General features: G+C 53.4%; 3 protein-coding genes and 1 non-coding gene across 4 annotated transcripts; 3 read left to right on the forward strand and 1 right to left on the reverse strand.

Moving 5' to 3' along the window:
- Positions 1-76: 76 nt before the first annotated feature.
- On the reverse strand, positions 77-150 carry N657DRAFT_t64. Its single transcript has one exon. It is a non-coding gene; the product is annotated as a tRNA-Asn (tRNA).
- A 978-nt stretch (positions 151-1,128) lies between these two features.
- N657DRAFT_360501 (uncharacterized protein) lies at positions 1,129-1,560 on the forward strand. Its single transcript, XM_062786971.1, has one exon. The coding sequence runs from the start codon at positions 1,226-1,228 to the stop codon at positions 1,499-1,501; it is 276 nt and encodes a 91-aa protein (XP_062649014.1). The 5' UTR covers positions 1,129-1,225; the 3' UTR covers positions 1,502-1,560.
- A 4,573-nt stretch (positions 1,561-6,133) lies between these two features.
- N657DRAFT_360531 (uncharacterized protein) lies at positions 6,134-7,268 on the forward strand. Its single transcript, XM_062786973.1, has 2 exons — positions 6,134-6,608; positions 6,675-7,268. Exons 1-2 carry the CDS (start codon positions 6,364-6,366, stop codon positions 7,177-7,179), a joined length of 750 nt encoding a protein of 249 aa, XP_062649015.1. The 5' UTR covers positions 6,134-6,363; the 3' UTR covers positions 7,180-7,268.
- A 1,399-nt stretch (positions 7,269-8,667) lies between these two features.
- N657DRAFT_655303 (uncharacterized protein) lies at positions 8,668-11,280 on the forward strand (the record flags this gene model as incomplete). The annotated part of the gene is made up of 3 exons (XM_062794589.1): positions 8,668-8,912; positions 8,986-10,353; positions 10,407-11,280. 3 exons carry the CDS (start codon positions 8,668-8,670, stop codon positions 11,278-11,280), a joined length of 2,487 nt encoding a protein of 828 aa, XP_062649016.1.
- Between the last annotated feature and the right edge of the window lie 3,033 nt (positions 11,281-14,313).

A 14,313-nucleotide genomic window follows, 5' to 3' on the forward strand; every position in this document is an offset into this window, starting at 1 on the left:
TGAGGCACAAGGAAATGTTTGAACACAAAAAACTAGGGGAAACCCCGTATGATACCCCCAACCCTATCAACATCGACTCCTCCGGGAAGGCTCGAACTTCCAACCTCCTGATTAACAGTCAGACGCGCTAGCCAATTGCGCCACAGAGGATTGTGCGTTGAATATAAAGATTGTTCTTCCGCGGTTGATGGGGGTGCTGTGGTGGGCGTCTTGTGGGCTTACGAGGTGGATCTCGATAGGGTTGGTGTGGGGTAAGGTCCTTGTGGGAATGGTTGCTCTGGGAGCTATGTGGCTGAGAGCTGGAACATACGATAAACAAGCCCCTGAACGAACAACGCACATACACTTGTGGCCGGAATCTTCGATCTGCTTGACCGAGGGCGAGAGTCCGCAATATGATGGACCCCGTACAAGCACGGTTCCCTTAGGGAAGATTCCTCTCTTTTGCAGTGTGAGGTAGTGGAAATTCCATCGTCGCCGGCAACGTCGCTCTGCCCGTTGCTTGCAGCGTTTCAAATGATGAACTGTGCTTGTTCACATCACCAGCGTCAACCTGTCACCTGAAGCTGACTGGAAAGTTTGGTATCTGTTTTGTTCACCGAGCAATTCCGGGTTGTTCCAGTTTAGCCATTACGTTTCGTTCTTCACCTTTTCGAAATTCCAGGTAGACCAGCTCAGTCAAACTCGGAAGTTGAAGAATCTCTGGGGAATCAAGTATCCCTGCAATCTTGTGAGAAGCTCAGTGCTGACTTTTTGTCTTGATTCCACTGGTTTTCAGGTCTGATGATAAGGATATCCCAACTTAAAGACGGCTGCAGAGCTTTTTTACACGTTTATTCGTCTTTTTTCATTATGAAGGGAAGGAGCGATGGAAGCTACCTGAGTTCGATATCTTGTTGCAAACTTGAAGCAAAAGCAGGTTGCTGCCTGGTACCGACCTCCAAATTCTTTGCAACCTGGAAAGACTTCAATCGAAACCTGGAGACTTCCATTCCTTTGATCCCAACCTCTGGCCCATCGCATTTCCCATGAACATTCAATTCCACGGCCTTGTTTATCGCGAGGTCGGGTTCTCGACGGTGTGAGAGACTATCCACTTCCACCTGACATAGACGCCTGCAAGTACAGGAACAATCTGAATTGCCAACCCAAGTCGAGAGGACTTTTATTTGAACCTTTTCTTCTTCTCCTCCCATCAGACCGCATCCTGCGCTCTTTCAAGAAGATGCTCGGGATTACTTCCGCTTCTTTCTACCCTTCCATCTTCGAAGCACACAAGCTCCCATCGTTCATGTTGTCGACCGGACAACAAGCCCTTCTCCCGAAAGTATGTAACTTCGCCTTCGGGGAGGAAATGTTTTCGTTAATTTCGATCCTTTTCCCTTCAGTTGTCCTCGTCAATCCGTTCTTCGTCCTTTTTCCGTCTTGCTTGTTTGACTTGATAGATCACACGCGAAACCTCAATCCTTTCTCTCTTCTGAGCATACTTCATTGTGGATGACCTTGATCTAACCGGACAGCTCCTGGCTAGCATCCAAAAGAGCAATATGGTCCGACGACCGCGAAGCATCGGCATAACGGCGAACCGCGTAGAGCGATCCATCAAGACTCATATATTACTATTTCCTACGCCGATATGCCCGCAGGCGCGCCGGTACCTCTACTGCTATATACAAAGGAAACCGTACCGTATAGGTCGGATAAAACCTCTGTCCTTCACTTTGTAGCCACGATATATGGATCCAACATACTACAAAAGAAAGGAGGCCCTTTACCAGCCTCCGGAGCCTTCTAGCCTCTGCTGTTTCTAGCTCTAGCCTTCTAGCTAGGCTATATTCCAGCAGCCGGTTAGAGCCCATCAGCCAGCCAAGGACTTTCCGAACAAGCCTAGTACTCCGGGCACCTACTCCTCGTAGTACGGTTTGTAAGTCCCTATGTGACCGAATTTCTCGCTGTTCCCACAGCCTCCGTAGCGGTAGATCAGAGCACCATGTAAGTACTCATATAAGTTATACATATATATTCTTTTTATTAACTGTAATCATTATTATTCTTACACCGCTATGCTCTAGGGCTCGCCAGACTCTCTACTACTAATTACAAAGAAAAACTATGCCTGCAAGGCTAGACTAAAAACTTCTGTCTCCCCTATACCTGTTGGATTTGGCAGGTGGTCAGAGAGGGCAGTTCAGGGGTGACCAATGGCTTGGCACCAGGATTCTCAGGATCAGGAACAGGCAGGCAACTTCTGGAAGAACACAGACAGGAACATCATCTTCAATTGAGTGGTTGCCCATCTTTTTGATACCCAAGTACTACGGTGCGGCACATTCGTGGCTGTTGGCTTTCCAACAACTATGCTGACGCGTAAACCCGGTTAGCCCGATATTAGCAAGATATTCCGAGGGCTATTAGGCGTTCCGATAGCCACTTTGGCATATAGACTGTAACGGCACGGCTGGTCGGGTCGGCAACGCCCAGCGACAGGTGCCAGTTATTACAGCTTCATAGTGCAGCCAGTGATTCAATCTGTCGGATTGAATCATTTGTACCCTTTTCTAGGAATATGGCGCAACGGTATGGCTGCACGTTGTGTGCCGTTACATAGACACGCGGGGAACGTAGTCGGTCCCCAAGAATTGGTACTGAAACAGGAGCCTCTTAGGCAAAGGACCCTCAACTACATTGCAAAAGTAGCTCAGCAACGTGGTAGCAGCATGAGCAGCTGGGTACTCAGGGGTACTTGTCTCTCTAGATACGTCAACGGACAATTTCGTTCCTCTTGGACGAACTGGGTCATATGTGAAGTTGACCACTGGAAGGGAAGGTCTGGGTTACCTACCTCAGTGTATGACAGCAGCCAGGGCACACGCTGCAAGGACGCTTCCTAGTGAACATGCCAGCCAAGGAGTTCGTGACCCACTAAACCTGATGGGCCAGTACCTGGTAGTGAACTACATACCTACAGGTACCCTAAACATCACACACAGCACGGACTGATCAGCCGTCCGCAAGGCAAGGCTCGTTTGTGTTATCACATGCGTCCAGACTCGGTTCTCCTCGGGTTACCTTACTGCAATAACGGCCGCAGTCGTCATCTGCCTGGTAGCACTGCCTCGCTGACATGTGCATAAGGACGAATAGCTTAGGTAACTCGCCAGTTGGAACTACAACTCCGGGCAAACAGGCAAACGCGCGGCGGCCAGGCAAAGTGGCCTGATATCAACCACTTCGTCGTCTTCGGTCAGCAGAAGGCGAACGTGCCGCACTCTGCGACGAGTTGGAAGTGTGGAAGTGATCTAGGAAGAATCAGATCCAATATGCCGCGACTTACCGGGAACGCAGCCACTAGCCCCTCACGAAATATGAAGCGAATCGACTAATGATAGTGGTTTTGGACAATCCGAAGCGTCTCGGCCAGTCAAGCCAAGGCAACCGGATCTTGGCCGAGACACGTGCCTCTACAAGTATACTTCTGCCTATGTACAAGCAGTTTGCCCGTTTCCTAGCCTTGCATTCTTTGGCTCTTCGAGCCAGGTCCTTAGCCTCGTAGGCATTGGCCATCTCACTTCTCTAAATCGCCGTTTTGGATACCGCGCGGTTGAGCCCGGAGTTGGTGAGTAGAATTTGGCCAACAAATGGATGTCTGAGTTGGGGAAGGACCGAATTAGGTTGGCACCGTCGCCATTGGGATGTAAATGGAACGCAGCCGAAACCCCTCCCGGTATAGCCGGAGAATGGAAGAAAGAATGAAACAGCCTCAAACAGCTTCACTAATTCGTATGGAGGTACTCTCACCTACCGTGTGGATGCAAAACCACCGGCTCTGCGGCAGGCAACCAGGCACCTGGTTGCCTAGCCGGTTCGTTCCGCACAGATTGGCCCACGGTTAGCCGGGACAGGGCTGATCCCCTGCAAGGCTGCAATGGGGTAAGACAAACTTACTGTTCCCGGACTTCGGGGCCGGATCGGGACCGTCTATCCGTCAACCGCCGTACTAAGATCGACCCCTGGTATGGTAGCAAAAATCGCGGGCCGGACAGTGAAAGTTTATCACAGTAAGGCATGAAATGCGGGGATGTTGGGCGCATCAGGTTTCCACTAGTTTCGCGCCATACTGCACTCGGCGGGCATGACTTGAATGAGACCTGATCAATCACTCAAATTGTTTTGGATTGCTGCGGCTATCCTAACATCCCACCATGATAGGTGAGCTTCACATCGGATGAAACATAACATTTTCGTATTTTCATGTTGTAGGCATAATTTGTATTTCAGAGTCAGTAGCCGAAGTTGGACGAAAGTGCTGCACGATGCCAAGAACAGAAGAACCGCGAGAATTGAGTGTGACTAAACAACGAATGTGAAAGCCACGGGCAGGTTACAGATTTGCGGGAGGCATCGTACTCCGAAATATGTTGTGAAAGGGTTATGCAGGCTTCGAGATGGGACGAGATCCACCGCGCATCCAGTTTCAGTTTGAAGGTCTCACGAACCTCCAGGTCAGCTTCTGGGCTGTTTGATGACAGCTGTGTTGTTGGCAGTGTTTGCCAAAACAATACAACCCCTTCTCCTTCTGCCTGGCATGAAAGCCCAGGTATGAGGCGGTTGTCAAGGCATCCAGCCGAAGCTTGAATCCCAGCCGCTCCACCACTGACGGCTTTGAACTTCTGATGTGAAACGGGCCTATCACTATGCCACAACACAATCTATGTTGGGTGAGGCTATAGGCATCAAGGCTGCGGCAGGGTCTAAGGCATTACCTATCTACAGAGAACAATGCCCAAGATGGGTCCCGACTATACCTGGGTGCATTTAAAGACCGCTGTTGTGGCCAAGCAGCTAGGTGCGGGTATGCTTGCAGATATAGCTTCATGTCCAATGCCACTAGTTCCACGCGAAGTTCGTGTAAGACGGCAGAAGCTGGCTGTGCAGGAGAACTGCATCCATCGAACCAGTAAGCCCCGAGGGCCCTTCGCAGAGTGGGAACAAATGCTCCGCCGGGGACGACAAGGGCTCGGTCCGGCGCAGATAGGCATACCAGGTCAAGCCCAAGTCAATGCCCAAGCGCGCGGATGCAAGGGGAGGTTGGCCGTACATTCACCCGAACGGCGTTTGAGGGGCGAGTGCACGAGCCGGGGCCCAGCGCATTCAATCCTGCCGGGGTTCGGTAACAACTGCGCTGTCAAGGATGTCGGGGATCTGTCGTCGCCCGTCTGCAGCCCCAGTGGGACATTCCGGGCCATCAAGTCTTTGGTAAGGTATGCGTTGGCGAAGTCAACCACCAATAAGCCGGGAGCTGGCCGGCCAAGAGCCCGGGCGGCTGCTCTTTCAGGAGTCTGGGCTGTCTGTCATTGATACCTCCCTTTGGCGGCTAGTCGAGTGTCAATCCGGAGCTCGACCAGCAGGGATGAATCTAAAGACGCACTTTCTGCCTTCTGGCCTGCAATCGCATCCCAGTTAAGGCAGTAGTGAACTCAGTGCACCCCCTCGAGGCTTTGACCATGCCAACCATACCGCAATGCTGCTTGTCCCACGGAATGGGCATTCGAAGACAAATCACTGCAGGCAGAAAATGGTGGTTCGCTGAGGCGCACAAGGCTGCAACTGGCACGGGCAACTGTTTGCCCAGTATGACTCCGGCAGAGCGAGACATGCATCGGCACGGCACGGGTTAGCCTCATCTGCCGCCTACCAAGCTGTAGTGACCCAGACCTCTGGCGGAGCTTAGAGTCCGACAAGGCAAGCCCCTCGACGCCTATTACTGGCTGGATTGAAGCAAGCTGTCCACACCACTTCAGCCTTGTCAAGTGCCGCAGGCTTTCGGTCGAGGCAAGATATGCCGTACAGCGAACGCAGGCAACCATAGTGTCAACACCAGCCACACTGGTATGGCGTTGCATAGGCACTAGGTCCTCAGTTGCTCGAGAGGACTCCTTCGTGTGGCGACTCTCGTCGCCCTTTTAAGTTGTAAACAAACACACGTCCCGGTACTGTATCGACGACTAAGTGTAAACAGTGGTGGCCATTGGTGGGATGTGACCCAGCGCTTGGTGTTCGCCTGCCGCGACACCATGGAAAACCTGTTTTGGGACAGAAATGGACGACCAGTCCTACAGCTCATGGAGTCCAGGCTTCTTCAGCACTTCCTGCGAATCACCCGGATCTCGGTGAATGCGCCTTTGTCCTCACAGCACCCATGCCTTCCCATCTCTGGCCAGTAGCCTGAGGGTATAGCCGTCCACAGGCTGTGCGTGTATTGGGAGTCGTTCAACCTCACTGGTGTCCTCACGATCAGTCCAAACCATTGGACGGGAAGTTGACGCTCATCAGAGTCATCAGCCTTCCCAACATATATTCAGCATGGTGGAGCGATCAACGGAGAATGTCGTTGGATTCGGCCAAAACGAGCATCGCATATGTGTCACCACTCGTATCCAGACTCGCTTTTGCCTTTCGCCATCTACCATGGCTGACCACCACAACGGCGCCTGTCAGACAGGATGTGGGTACGTCGATGCCTTACGAACCCATCTGGCACCGTCGACGGCCGGTCACCTGCGCCTGAGATCTTCGCCCTCGTCTCCGTGTCCGGAGGGCAACACTCGGTGAGTGTTGTTGTGCACAGTCGAGCCTAATTCTTCGCCATTGCTGAAGCGATGGGCCATAACCAGATCAACACGAATCGGGTCCGACTCGTCCAGGAAGCTCCAAAACTGCGAGGCTCCAATGATTGTAGTCGGCGGCCAACGTCTCGATCCAGAGCCCTTTCTTGCCAGTGGCTCCCGTCACGCCCCGGTGCATCCAGTGCCGTGTCTCGATTGTGTCCCTAACCTCCTATTGCTTGTCTCCCAGTCCGGGAACTTTCATCACTCTCAAGTTTCCGCGAATCCGCGTGAAACAGCCGCGGTAAAAAGAAGGCAACATTCGCCTCTTTGGTGGCGGCCCGACGGCTCATTGTGGGACGGGAAAGTGCGGTCGACTGTTCGGTCTCGATGGGGAAGTTTCTTCGGAGTCGTGCTGGCTGCGGTTTGCTTTCTTCGTCCTCACTGGGACGGTTTACGAGAGACACTGGGAATACTGTCAGCATCCAACCACTGGGTTAGTATCGCCGCCAAGCCGCAGTGCCGCTGCTCGGAAATGATCGCTGAGGAAGATGCTCGCAGCTTTCCTCAATGAGTAACGCTTGCCGAGGACAAATCCGATGAGGAACCAGTCGTGAGCCATGGTGGCACCGGCGATGACAGCTGAGGGTTGTATGTCGCGGCCAAACAGAAGCGTGGGGCGGCAAATAGAGATGTTGCTGCGTCGAAATCCCCTGCTAATCAGGGCATGGAGTCCAGCATGCTTTCTCTCTCAGCTCGTTGGCTTCAGGGTAAGAAAGCGAATCACCGGAGGTGTTGCCACTTGCCACGCGCGCTGAGCCGCGGAGTGATCAGCTGAGCCGACAAACGAGAGCTGGAGCTTGCAGCTTGTAAGAACAGCACATTGGCCCGTTCCAGTGTCGCATTTGTGCGGCAACCGCTGAAAAAGAGAGACAGAGTTTATGTGGGATGGGGCCAATATGCGGAAACGTGGTGGGAAAACCCAAGATCGAAGCCCGGCCTTGTTGTGCATCAGCCGTGTACATTTCAACCTGAGGTGAGCATCGGATTCTTAGGCAGCTTTACGGGCCCAGCGCAGGATTTCGGTGTGCTGAAGATGACGAAGGCCCTGTGCGACCGCGGTTGAAGGCGGACTGCGATGTGGCAACGCTTGAAAGGCATCCTCGTCTGTTGAGGACAGGAAATATGGACAAAGCCAAATTCAGATTCGGAGTGCTGTGCGATTGCAGGTAGAGGGTGCTGAAAGACAAGATCGCCCGAATACACTCCCGGAGTGCGAATTTGCAAGACGCCGGAGGAGTACGTGAAAGGTCAGCCCAGGGCTTGTACGTCAGGTTGGTTGCACATTGTGCGCCGCATCCGAGCCTTTCTAGGAGAGGCCGGGCGGAAGAGAGATGCCTCTCTCGGTGAAAGTGTTGCAATCTCGATGCCAAACCTGTTGGTTAGGTACATATCAGAAGCTGGCACTGGAGAGGTGTGCGATGTCTCGCCAAGCCGCGAAGAAAGGATTTGAGATCCAGCGAGCCCCAAGGTACTTATTTTCAGGACAGGTCGTGTACCATGGCATTGGAACCCGTCAGAATGCGGCTGAGAATACGGTGGGGCATTGGTGCATCTTTTGCAGGTGGTTCGCGAACCAAGCACAGACTCAAAAAGGCGACAGCCTCGCAGCCAACCCCCGCTTTAAGGTGGGGGTACGTACCTCCCCCCTAGCACCCGGGCAATGGCCATGTTCAACATTTTATTGTATACTGGTGCGCGAACCAGTCTGTCGTTGCAAGAATATATTATTCGATCACTTTGAAGATTAGAATTTCCTAAGTTAATGAGGTCAAACTGTCGTCCTCACTCGCGTGCTTACGTGTGGTAAAAACGATCAATTGGTTGCAAGGTTCGATCACCCCGCTCGGAACCTCCCGATCGGCTTGGCGGCATCGGCGCATTGCAGGCACACTTCAACTTTGAACGGTACTGAATGGCATTTCACCGTACATCACGCTAGTTCTCCAGAACACAGTCTGGCCGTCATTCGGCGACATACGCTCAAACCGATCCGCGAGCAATGGACTTTTCAAAACGGTGGAACGAGCATCTTCGACGAGCGTCGCGGAAGAAAACTGACATCCAGTGTCCTCTGTGTGGTTGCGGGATTCCCACGCCCGAAACTGCTCACAATGGTAGCAGCAGTGAAGCTGCCTTCCCGGTCTTTGAGAAACACTGGCAAGACTCGCATGCTCAGGTTCTTAATGAAAAAGGAACCGAGGCGGAAAAAACGGCGGAAATTCGGCTTCAGTGGGAGGCTGCGCTGTCAGGCGAAAGGTTCGATCAAGTGGCCGCCTCTGCATTTTCTGTCTGGCACGTCGATGCTAACGCGGACCAGGGAGGCTAAGCCTGGCAATTCCGGCCCCGATGCCATTGGAAGGCTCCCAACGGCTGGCATCGGTGAGGGTGTTCAGCCGTCCCCTCCCCGCCGAAGGAACCCCGTCGGGCCGGTCTCTTCGGCGGCAGCTCTCGAGAATCGGAAGAGCAAGGGCAAGAGTAAAAGCCCCACCCCCAGCTTCAAGAGGGACGGCTCCAGGTCTCGCTCTGTGTCACCACCCAAGCGGTCTAAAGCAAGGAGCCCAGAGGACACCCAGGAGTTCGCCAGAGGGTCCTATCAGAAGGGACGGCTGTGGGACCCGGAAGACGACACTGCTGTCCCTCGTCCCCGCGCTTTCAAGTCCAAGGTCGCCACCTACCCCCAGCGCCAACGTCCGCCATCGGGCTCGCTCTCCAAGTCACATCGCCAAATGTCCTTTGCCTCAGCCCGGTCCCCCGCCCATCTCTCAGCTTTGCCGCATGCGGACAACGACTCAACAGAGATCCTCAAGCAACCAGAAACCCGCCCCATCTCGCAGGAGCAGTTGGTGGCTGAAGTCAAGGGCATCTACGCCGGGCTGGTCATGGTTGAGAGCAAATGCATCGAAGTCGACAACAACCAGAGCTCGCAAACGGACCCCGCCAACAAGCTCAACAACGATCAGTGGCAGGCCCTCATTGCGCTTCACCGCACCCTCCTTCACGAGCACCACGACTTCTTCTTGGCCTCCCAGCATCCCTCAGCAAGCCCGGCATTGAGGAGATTGGCTGCCAAATACGCTATGCCGGCCCGCATGTGGCGACACGGCATCCACAGTTTCCTGGAGCTCCTGAGACATCGCCTACCGGCCAGCCTGGATCACATGCTCACCTTCATCTATATGGCATACTCCATGATGGCACTGCTCTATGAGACGGTGCCTGCTTTTGAGGACACATGGATTGAGTGCTTGGGTGATCTAGGGCGGTACCGAATGGCAATCGAAGACGACGATATCCGCGACCGAGAAGTCTGGACCGCCGTCAGCCGCCATTGGTATTCTCTAGCATCTGACAAGTCTCCGACTACAGGCAGGCTCTACCATCACCTGGCTATCCTTGCTCGCCCGAACGCATTGCAGCAACTCTACTACTACTCGAAATCCCTGTGTGTAGACATGCCGTTCCTGTCTACACGGGAGAGCATCTTGACTCTGTTCGAACCCATCATGTCCCGCACTCCGAACCCCCAACAGGCCAGACTCGGACCAACCGAGCTGAACTTTGTGAAGACCCATAGCATCCTATTCACGGGAAAGCAACTGGAGGAGCTGGAGAGTACAATGGGTACCTTCCTCAAGCTGCTCGACAACCACATCGGTCGCTCCACTCGCCGATGGCTTGAATCGGGGTACGTGATTTTGAAGCGGCTTCTTAGACTCAAACATTAACTTGATGCACCAGATATCACATGGGCATCTCCAACGTTTGCGCTCTGACCGGATATGGAGATCAAGCCAACCCCATCACCGCAGCCCTTATAGCTTTCTCCAGGGAACACCTCAAGCCTACGGAATCCCAAGACCACCCGATGCAAGAAGTCACTTCCACATCTGAAGCTCCGTCGCCCAACGCTACGACTGCCGGCCCGAACAGCACCAACCAGCTTCCCAACGCCATCCGCCTCTTCACTAGCACTTACGACGTCGTCTGCCGCCGCTTTGGTGACCCCAACATCCTTCCTTTTCTACACGTTACCCTCGTTTTTGTCCACCACTTGACGTTCTGTCCTGACGCCATGGCTTATCTGGCAACTCACTTTCCATGGAAGCTCACGGCTTCCATGCTTAATACGTTGTTGAACGGGTCTTCTTCATTTGAAAACGTTTCGCCGGGTAACGGTCTGGCTAGGCTCTTGGAGAGTGATTGGTTTCCAGGGGCTGTGGAGGAAGGCAAAGACGTAAAGGAGGGGGGCGAACGCGCCGGGCCGAGGAGGAGGCCTCTGCCGGATGACTTTGCCATGCGGGGCTTTCCCTGGGTAGAGAAGTACCTCCCTGACGGGTGGTTTGTCACTGAAGAGAGGATTGACGACGATGAGAAATACTTTGAATTGGCCAGCATGACGGAGGAAAGGAGGGGACGAGTGGTTTGGCTGGGCTGCCGCATCGCGGAGAGGGAGGGTGGCAAATGGTTGAGGTTTGACAAGGAAGCGAAGCGATTTGGAGTGAGCCCTGAGTATGAGGTGGACCTGGATCTGGAGATGCCCGGTCAGATCCCTATTACTCCGGGGGAGATTGTAGATTTTGAGGAGCTTCCTGATGCGGGCGTCGCTGCATGAACTACGTTTGTCGACGAGATGGTGATGTGTGCTCCACGAATGCAGAAAACGAAGGGAGCCGAGATTGGAACCGAGTCGTGGTGATTGCAAACTGAGGCATCTCCCACTGGCAGTGTTCTATGGAGAGACGTGGCTGGGTGTGCTGGAAAGGGGTTCTCCTTGTTCTGTCAGGAATGTCAGACTCCGCACTGAATTGTTTCTCCCGCCAGGCCGCCCTCTTCGCGCCAATAAACGGAAGAAGGGCACGATCTCGAGCCGAAATCGAGCCTCCCGCGAAAGCCCCCCTGTCTCGACAATTCACACGAACGCCGGCTCGGATTGCGGTCACGGTACGTCACAGAAGTGATCCAAGCCCAACGACAAGCTCAAGACATCATCTCGAGTCAATATGCTGACAGTTGAATGTGCAGGTGTCTGCTAGAAACAGGATTCAGACAGCCTTGACCCATTGCAACGGCCGGATCATGATGGAGTCATGGATGAAATTATACGATGGTCTTTGATCCTCGGAATCGACGTCTCCACAAAACCGTAAGCCGGATTTGATTTTACTAGGTTACCTAGTCGTCAATAGATTTTCAGGGCACGTTAGTAGAGCTCTACATCGGTAGTTGAGTGTATAGTTTGAGTGAGACTTGGCTGTAGTCAAGGTACTCGTAGGATAAGGGGTTTGCAATCTCAGAGACGGCAGAGTTACCAAGGCATGTAAGGTAGGTACCTGTAGGCATATCCATATACACTGGGAGCTTGTGCTACCCGGTATGAGGCATTCTATAGGCCAGATGGAGTTAGCCTGGCTCTAGATACTTTGTGGGCTCGCTTCTAATGATCTAATGGACATGATCAAGGTACTGATGCAATAATGATACCCAACATCAGTGTGTGGTGGTCAAGGCCTGGCCGGTGATACGTTTCCCGCTCAAAATTTCCCGTAATGGATTTGGGTTCTTCGTGCTCTGAAGCCATGTCTGGTGCTTGTGAAATCCCTCCCCCGACTGTGGTCCTTTTCCGCCTTCGCGACAAGGTACTGGTGCTCAGTTCCCTGCTTCCATGTTGTAGAGCCCTGATTCGCAAGGAGAACTGCGCCTGGTTTTACTGAAGACAGGACTGGGTGACTGGGTGATTGGAGATGTTCACATAGTGGCGTGGATTGCGATTCAACCATTGAAAGTCCCATTTTCAAGGACAATGACATCGCCGGTGAAGCACCAGATGGCTTTCACGCCTTCTAGTTCTGGCCCCCACGGGAGATTCGTGAGGCCACTCTGTATTCGAATGAGACCACTTCTCCGAGACACGTGCAAGTCTTGGATCAGTATGGGTGGGAGAGCTTGGGCGTGGTCAATTTTGAGGCTTCCGCCACAGCGGAGGTGGCGCTTATTTATGATACCTATCATGTCGAATTTCATGATCGGTGACGACGGAGCTTGGTGTTGGGTGCAACGAGGTTTAGGGAGATAGGCATCGCCCCCACGAGGCACCATGCGGCTGAAATGTGCGTGAGAATGGAATTGGGTGTCCTTGAACTGTGTTTTGGGGGTCCGAATCCCGGGGTCTTGAATGCTCCTAGATGGCCAATGAGAAGCAAAAGCACGAAATATTGCAATGTTTTTTTTTGGACTCGGAACTCCCCAGTGTCGGCGCCATCTCTATCAGTGATGTCTGCTGGATATCTGTTACTGCGTACTGGATCCATAGGTATCACAGTCATTTCCCCTGAATAACGGGCTGGGATGGTATTGTCGCTTAACTCGGCCACCCAGGCGTGTTGATTAAGGGGTTTGTTTACACAGTAAGTTAATGAATACCTTACCTGATAACCTACCTTGCAGCTTGCCCACCACGCCGTACCCACTTGGTACTCGGATCTCCCGTACCATCACGGACTCTTCGGTTGGGCGGATGTCTGCCTTTACCGAGCATCCCCCGTCACCAGCAGCGGCGGCCGCTTAACGCCTGGTTTTTGACGCGGTCGAAATCAGTGGTTGGGCTTGCTGGGGAACGCCGATGGCGAGATCGGGGATCGTCGAATCCGGCGGGGCTGGCTGTGCCCCCATCCTGCACATGCGGATGGTTGACTTATTGCCCACCTTCCACCCTCGCATTTCTAGAAAGTTGGATTATCGGTCAAGATGCTGCATAGAGGGAATCCCTGTCCTCTTGCGCATGATTTAAAGCCTCTAATTGAATCAGGACGGTTGGGAGGACTGCTCCGGCTCCCGGCGTTTGGGTCACATTTGGTTGCCTTGCCAAGATCTGGATCGGAAACTGCTCTGATGCATTTCATCAAGTGCTTACTGGCTGCAACCTTCGCGCATACCAGATGCTCAGACTCGCGTTTTTCTCACGGCTTAGGTGTAAGTTAAACTCCTGTTCTCTTTCAGCGTACCCTCCTGTGCGACATATTCTATGGCCACCTCAAGCGCCGTCAGCCCTATCGGTTGCACCTGTCTACCCAGAATCATGTCGTTAGCACCGGGTAGCTGCGGCAGATTGGGCGGCTATGCATGCATTTCATGACGAAGTTCTCGGTGAGTCTCGAGTCGAAATGTTACACAACGGTGAATTCTGACCTTGGGTCATCTTCCAGATCATTGGGACACCGTCGGTTCGTGGTGCACGGCGTCTCACTTTCCGAACCGTTGCCTACATCTTCATTCGCAAGGAATACCCATATCTCCAGCCCGACACGTGCATAATCCTGCAGCAGTCTTGTGCAGCCAAATCAGCTCGGTCAAATCAAGGCCCCAACCAAGGCTGCAGTAACCCAAACCCCATACGACGACGTGCTTCAAAAACCGGGCCAGCATCCTTCTCGCGGCAGCAGCGGACTAACCAGAGACTCTGGTCACCCTGGCCTCCAGGGGGTCACCAGCCCGTTCTCGGACGGGCATGCGGTGACTCAGGCTGAAACTCATAATCCCAGCCTCCAAGTTCTCAGCCTTGTGCATGCCCCTCCACGATTTGGACCAGCCTGCTCGCACACCTGCCGCGGAATGAGTTTGGGATTAGGTTGTCATGTGGAAGCCTTGC

Source organism: Parathielavia appendiculata (assembly GCF_033297405.1).
Source record: "Parathielavia appendiculata strain CBS 731.68 unplaced genomic scaffold N657scaffold_4, whole genome shotgun sequence".
Lineage (NCBI taxonomy): Eukaryota > Fungi > Ascomycota > Sordariomycetes > Sordariales > Chaetomiaceae > Parathielavia > Parathielavia appendiculata.